The sequence below is a fragment of the Mus caroli genome, chromosome 4 (genome assembly GCF_900094665.2).
Source record: "Mus caroli chromosome 4, CAROLI_EIJ_v1.1, whole genome shotgun sequence".
NCBI lineage: Eukaryota > Metazoa > Chordata > Mammalia > Rodentia > Muridae > Mus > Mus caroli.
The window spans coordinates 133074942-133081077 of record NC_034573.1 but is presented as its reverse complement, the minus strand read 5'-3'; the positions used below and the strand labels follow the sequence as shown (position 1 = coordinate 133081077).

The 6136-nt window shown below is 47.4% G+C and overlaps 1 protein-coding gene across 1 annotated transcript; it reads right to left on the bottom strand.

Annotated features, from left to right (window-relative positions):
• Positions 1 to 68: 68 nt before the first annotated feature.
• On the bottom strand, positions 69 to 5802 carry LOC110293044 (preferentially expressed antigen in melanoma-like protein 1). The gene is made up of 4 exons (XM_021160798.1): positions 5686 to 5802; positions 3479 to 3796; positions 2611 to 3177; positions 69 to 1863 (listed from the first exon to the last, which is right to left on the bottom strand). Exons 2-4 carry the CDS (start codon positions 3769 to 3771, stop codon positions 1347 to 1349), a joined length of 1377 nt encoding a protein of 458 aa, XP_021016457.1. The 5' UTR covers positions 3772 to 3796; positions 5686 to 5802; the 3' UTR covers positions 69 to 1346.
• Positions 5803 to 6136: the final 334 nt, after the last annotated feature.

Here is a 6136-nt window from a genome sequence, read left to right as displayed (position 1 = left end):
GGAAAGAAAAAGAGGAAGAAGAGAAGTGGGGAGGGGAGGGGAGGGAGGGGAGGGGAGGGGAGGGGAGGGGAAGGGAGGGGAAGGGAGGAGAAGAAAAGAGGTCAGTCATAGATGCATGAGCCTGTGACTCCAGCACAGGGACTGGCAGACCTATAGGAGCCCTCTGGCTAACAGTCCTAGGTCTAGGTGAACCATCAAGCTTCTGGTTCCAAGAAAGCCTTGTCAAGTGAATGAGAGCAAGATACACAGACACCTGACGTTTAACCACAGCCTCATTTGTAGACACAGTACATTGACCACAAAAAAAATTAAAGAGGTTCAGCAGTGGGGTTCAGTTGTGCTGTAGCCTAGGGACAGAATCGGGAGCTCATTTCAACCCAGTCTGATGGCTCAGTACCTGATGCCCCTCTTTAGATGACTCAGATGGGGATTGCATCCTTCAGTGGTCTGGGGTGTTTAATATTGTCATAAAAGCTTGGGTTTTTTTCCTGCTAGAGTTTATTGTCTACTCATCCATATATTCCTGGTTCAATTTGCTAAGCTCATAGGTAGCATTTTACAAGTATAAATACATGACTTAACAGTGTCTGTCATAGAAATACTGGGTGCTGGCTGCCTCAACTAGACATTCAGTCTCATCAGTACAAATCAATTTTTAAATTATTTTAGAGTTACATGTCTGAGTGTTTCACCTACATGTATGTCTATGCACTACATGCATGCCTCATGCACCCCATAAGTAGTTCTGGATGACTGTGAGCCACCATGTAAATGTGGGGAATCAAACCCAGGTACTCTACAAAAGCATCAAGTGCTCTCAACTGATAAGCCATCTCTCTAGCCCCACAAAAACTGCTACTATATAAAATACTGGGTTTGACTAGAAAGATGAGAGGTACAGCCACATGTTAAAGGAACTACAGGGAACCAGGTCTGGTGCTATAAGCCTATACTTAGCACTCAGAAGATCAAAGTAGAAGAACCAGCAAATAGCATAAAACAAGTTTGTTCCTAGCAGTCACAGAATTTGAATCATCCAGGTAGGACAAATGGTCCCATTTTTTACCACAAAAATCCAAAAAACACCAGGCTGGAGGAATGCCCTTTTGTACCTGCCCAACCAGAACCCACTCCCATGACTTCTGTCAATGTGTCCCACATTCCCTATGTCAAATACTCTCACTTGTTTGCACTCTAGCATCAACTTTCTCTTCTCACTCACAACAACTGCAGTCTAAAAGCATGTGTTGTGCATACACTGACCAGACACATCCCAGTGTCCACAAGAGAGCTTAAATCTGTATCTCATTAGATAGGAGTCTAAGTCCTAATACATTGTAGAGATATCATAACACATATTCTCCAGAGCAAATAGCATAAAACAAGACTTGTTCTTGCTCCCCAGTAGTCCGCTCCACATCTACAAACACAATATGAGGCTGAGAAACGGCCTCAAACTCCAGACCACTATGATGACTACAGCTTGGGATAAAGCGTATCTTTGACTGTTGGGATTTCTGCTTGACAACGTTATATGCCAGCTCCCTCAGGATAGGCATGGAGATATAGTTCCCATGGAAGTTAAACTTGGTGAGCTGTGTACAGCATCTCAGAGCAGGTAGGATGGCACTGAGTTGAGAGTCCATCATTTGACAGCCCTCCAAATCAAGGGATGTTAGGGTAGATGCAGATTTTAGTAACAGAACTCGAAGGGGCTCTGGGCTCAAATGGGTCAGTTTGACCCATTTCAAATTCAGGTGTTTTAGCTGACTTGTGCACTGGAACTCAGATATATGGAACCAGTCTGATTTTGAGAGATTACAATCAATCACAGACAGGGTCTCTAAGGGTGTCTTCAGCCACCTATAAAAAAAAAAAAAAAAAGGAAACAAACAAGAAGATATTTCTGGGAATATGCATCTGGTTCAAGATCTTTCTAATCACAATACCCATGATATTCTAAACTAGACTCTGCACATTCAAATCTATACTGAGGCCTGTCACCATCACTATAGGAACAGCTCAATTCAAGACTACAATCCCCTTTTACACCTGAAAGACCAACCTAGGCATAATGTCCCATTTCTCATCTGCTCATTGACCTCTGCTTGAGGTCAAACCAACAACGGATATGGCAGTACACACCTGTGATATAATACCACTAGGGACCTGACACAGGAGGATTATGGGAAGTACAAGCCAATCTTATTCCCAATCTGGACTACATGTGATGACCACATCTCAAAAACCAGCCTGTCCTTGATGGGGACTGTGCAGGTGTACAGTACAGCCCTCTTCAATGCCTTCCTTTTCCCTTTTCCAATTTCCCTTAGACACTTGCTAAAAAAGAACTAAGAACCCATTCTCACTTGATCTCATTACTGAGAAGGCTTCCTAGCAAGGTACACCCTTTCCAGGCCATCAAACTCCTTTGTATTAGTGGCTATGTGACCACCTCTTTCTGGGACAGCAGACACAAAACAATGCCCTGATACTCTAATGCCTCGGTAATGTCAATCTCCCAGTAGCTGCAGAGAGCTCATGCCCACTAATGTCTAAATGCCAAGGCTTCGCTTTACTCTAATGAGAAACCTGACCACCCCTCCTTACCAGAATAGCTCATCCAGATGACCCTCTAGGAAGAAGACAGTATCCAGATGCAGGATCTGGAGGCATTTCAGTTTGAGGAACTGAGACGTGAACTGGGTAATAACCTGCTGCTTCTCCACTGGGGTCATCGAGAAGGTCTGCCAGAGGTGAGAGAGGATGAGGCAGCGCACGTTCCTCATGCGACCCAAGTAAGGGGCGAAGTTAAGCAGGCAGACAGGATTACTGATGCAGTACATACGCAGCTCCTGGACAGAGTCCAGATCCAAAATCTCCAAAAGTTTTCTGTGGTAATACATGGACATAGCCCAGATCTGCAGCTTGCAACAGCACAACCTCACCAAACCATTCCTGTTATCCACCCACTGAACGAGGAAGGACTCTGTGGAATCTAGTGGGCTTTCCTTGAGGACCAGGTCTACCAGCACCTTCACTGGCTGTTTCACCTCTGTTCCCGAATGGCCCACCACTGCTGGATTCTCACTGCAGCCAGCAGTCCCAAACACAGGCAACCTGTTCCACAGCTTCAAAGGCATAACCCGTAAATCCAGTACTTTCAGCTTGCACCTGCTGTGGGTAAAACAGAAGAGTCTCAGCACCTAGGCATTTACCACATTATGACTCTCATGCCCTTGTCCATGAATCCAGTCCAGTCCCCATGGGAAACAGGGGCAGAGTACTTCAGCCACTGCTGATAAACCCTTCACACTCCACAGTCCTTTCCCAGATGGCTCAGCAATGGCCAAAGCCCCTGTAGCTCTCCAAGCTGGGGCCATCAAAATCCTCCCTTCCATCCTATGTCTACCTTCTCTCCCCCATTCAACCTGACCCCAACTGTCTCTGCTTGTATTCCCTTCTGGGTTTCACTCACCTGTGGGAAACTTTCTGGGAAAGCAAAGCATCAAGCCCATACAGGATAATCTCTAAGATTCTCCTGTAGGCAGTCTTCCTACTGATCATGGCCCCCAGAGGAAGAGAGGGGAAGGGCCACACCTGCACCATTGCCTTTATGATCCCAACATATCTATTTCTGCAGGCCTTTTTGAACAGTGATGGGAAGAAAAGTGAGGGTATGTCATCCAGAGCAGAGATAGCCAAGTCCTGGTTCTTCAGGAGGCTGTTCTCTGCCAGTTCCTGGAGTGTGGGTGGAGTCTTGCAGCTCATCCTGATGGATCTTCAGGAAGGATTCCTGGGGCAACATTTAGAAAAAAGATAAGTGCTGAGACTCACCTCACCCGACAGGATGAGACAGGAGCTAGGTCAGGGTCATAGTCACTGTTCCAAGAGTGGCAGAGACCTCAATCTAGTTCCTTCTGCTCTGTGCTACACTGACCATAACACCATCCCACTCCCTGTTGGCCCCAGGACTATGGTCTCAAATATCCACAGCCACAGTACATCTTATTACCATCCATTTCCAGTTTAGGCAATGGATTCCACTCCCAGCAGGAACTAAGTCCTGTGCATCCTAGAAGTTAAACGCCAGCTCTCTGAAGGAAATGTGTCATTCAAGATCCTGTATGGCAGCAAGTGGTAGGGATGGCAGATGCCACCCCAGCACTCAGGAGGCAGAGATATACATTTAGTTGGGGGTCAGCTTTGGGAGCATGGGGTCGGGAAAATAGCAATAACTATTAGAAAGAAGGAAATATTTGAGTAAATGTTTATTCTGTAGCACTTAGCACTGAACCTGAGTATCATACATGTTAGGGCATTTTTACTAATGAGCCACTATCACTAAACTTCAAACTAAACATTTTATCACTTGTTATGTTGTTTGTTTTGGTTTTGGTTTTTTCTTTCTTTGTTTGTTTGTAGACATGGTTTCCCAACCTGACCTGAAACTCACTCTGTAATCCACTAGGCTGGCCTTGAACACAGAGATCCTCCTGTCTCTGCTTCCCAAGTGCTGGGGTTAAAGGTATTCACCATCACACCTGACTAAAAACTTTAAATGCCAAGGGTTGAATTTCTGTAGGAGAAAAGTTTCTTCTAAGTCTAGAGCAGTGACTCACATTATCAGCAGAACACTCAAAACTAAGGTAGAGGGATCTACATAAGCTCCAGGCTGCCCAGTGTGTTGGCACAGGACAGCCGTGGCGGATATACACAGAAACCCTGCCTCAAAAAAACCCAAAACCAATCTCCACCCACCTCCCTAAAGGGCATTTGGCACTATGCCCACTTTTTAAAAGTCTGCCTACCACTCATTAAAGCTCTATGCCATCTAACCTGGTCTGCCTAGTACATTGAGAGAATATGAATAAATATCTACCCATCTCAGACAGTATTCCAACAAGAAATCTAAGTCATGAGTGACTCTACCCAAGTCTGACTTACTATAGACCAGGCTGGCCCTTTGCCTCTTGAGTGCTGGGGCCACCAACCCACCCACCCAGCTTTGCACAGCGATTCTCAAACCTTCCTAATGCTGGGACACCCCCACACACACACACAAACACACACACACCCTTAAAAGCATTTCATTGCTACTTCGTAAATGTAATGAATCTAACGCAGGATGTGACCCACCCATCTAGGCCAGATGCCCAGATGATGGCCTAAGGGCCCAGCCTACCCCCATCCTCTCAGAAGGCCCGATCTAGTGAGGAACTTCGAATTAAAACGGTTGCTAGTCTTGGGGGGGGGGGGTGTTCAAAAGAAGCAATCTCTGACTGGGGGGAAGCAACCTGGCTGATGGAATGCATAGATAAACAAGGTGTGCGAGCACACACTCCTAATCCTAGCCACACTCAAGTCATTCTTCATGGGCTCGATAACTCGGCACTTAATCCTAGCATGCCGGAAGTGTTTGAGGCCGGAGGCCCGCGACGACGACGCACTGATTTCCTGGCGGGCCACAGACGAAGGCCTACTTCAAAAAAACAAACAGGGTGAGAAAGAACGGCCCTATCCTGTCAACGCAGCCGTTAGCCAAGTCTCCCCGACGTATCTGGAGGAGCACGGGGTGATGGCGCTGAGTGGGGCGTTTATTTTGTTGGTTTTTTACCAAGGGCTGAAGCGATCCTCCGGCCTCGCCCGCTGCTGCTGTTGCTACTGAGGGACAAAATGGCTTACCAGAGATGGACAGAAGCAAGATGTCTCCGAGCCGCCCCGGAGCCCTCCGGCCCCTCTCTCTCCCTCGCTGGCCTCAAACTCCCAGAGACCTGACAGGAAGCCGCCCGCTCTCGTGGCCTCCGAAGCTTTAACACAACGTTCCGCTCCCACGCCCTGAAATAAGCTCGGGCCCCACCCCCCCATACAAGCCGCCACTTGATTGGACGTCTCAGGCTCCGCCCACTTGCACGGGATTTTTTTTTTCCCCTCTCTCCTCCAACGCTTCTTTTTTAATCTAGAGCCGGATGTGGAGGGAGATTTACAGCGTTGGCCAGGAGGCTGAGGCAGGTGCATCTCTGTGACTTTAGGCCCAGCCTTTCTTCGCTAACTAAATACCGATTTCCCAGGCTCTGGCTAAGACTACTGGATGAGGCCATGTCTGAAAATAAGGCGGGGGGGGGGGGGGGGGGGG

Excerpts from the sequence above, each read along its gene's own strand:
- LOC110293044 (XM_021160798.1), bottom strand. The coding sequence starts at position 3,771 with ATGAGCTGCAAGACTCCACCCACACTCCAGGAACTGGCAGAGAACAGC. Across the intron at positions 3,178-3,478 it reads TCCCAGAAAGTTTCCCACAG|CAGGTGCAAGCTGAAAGTAC; the intron begins GTGAGTGAAACC and ends TTTTACCCACAG. Across the intron at positions 1,864-2,610 it reads CATCTGGATGAGCTATTCTG|GTGGCTGAAGACACCCTTAG; the intron begins GTAAGGAGGGGT and ends TTTTTTTTATAG.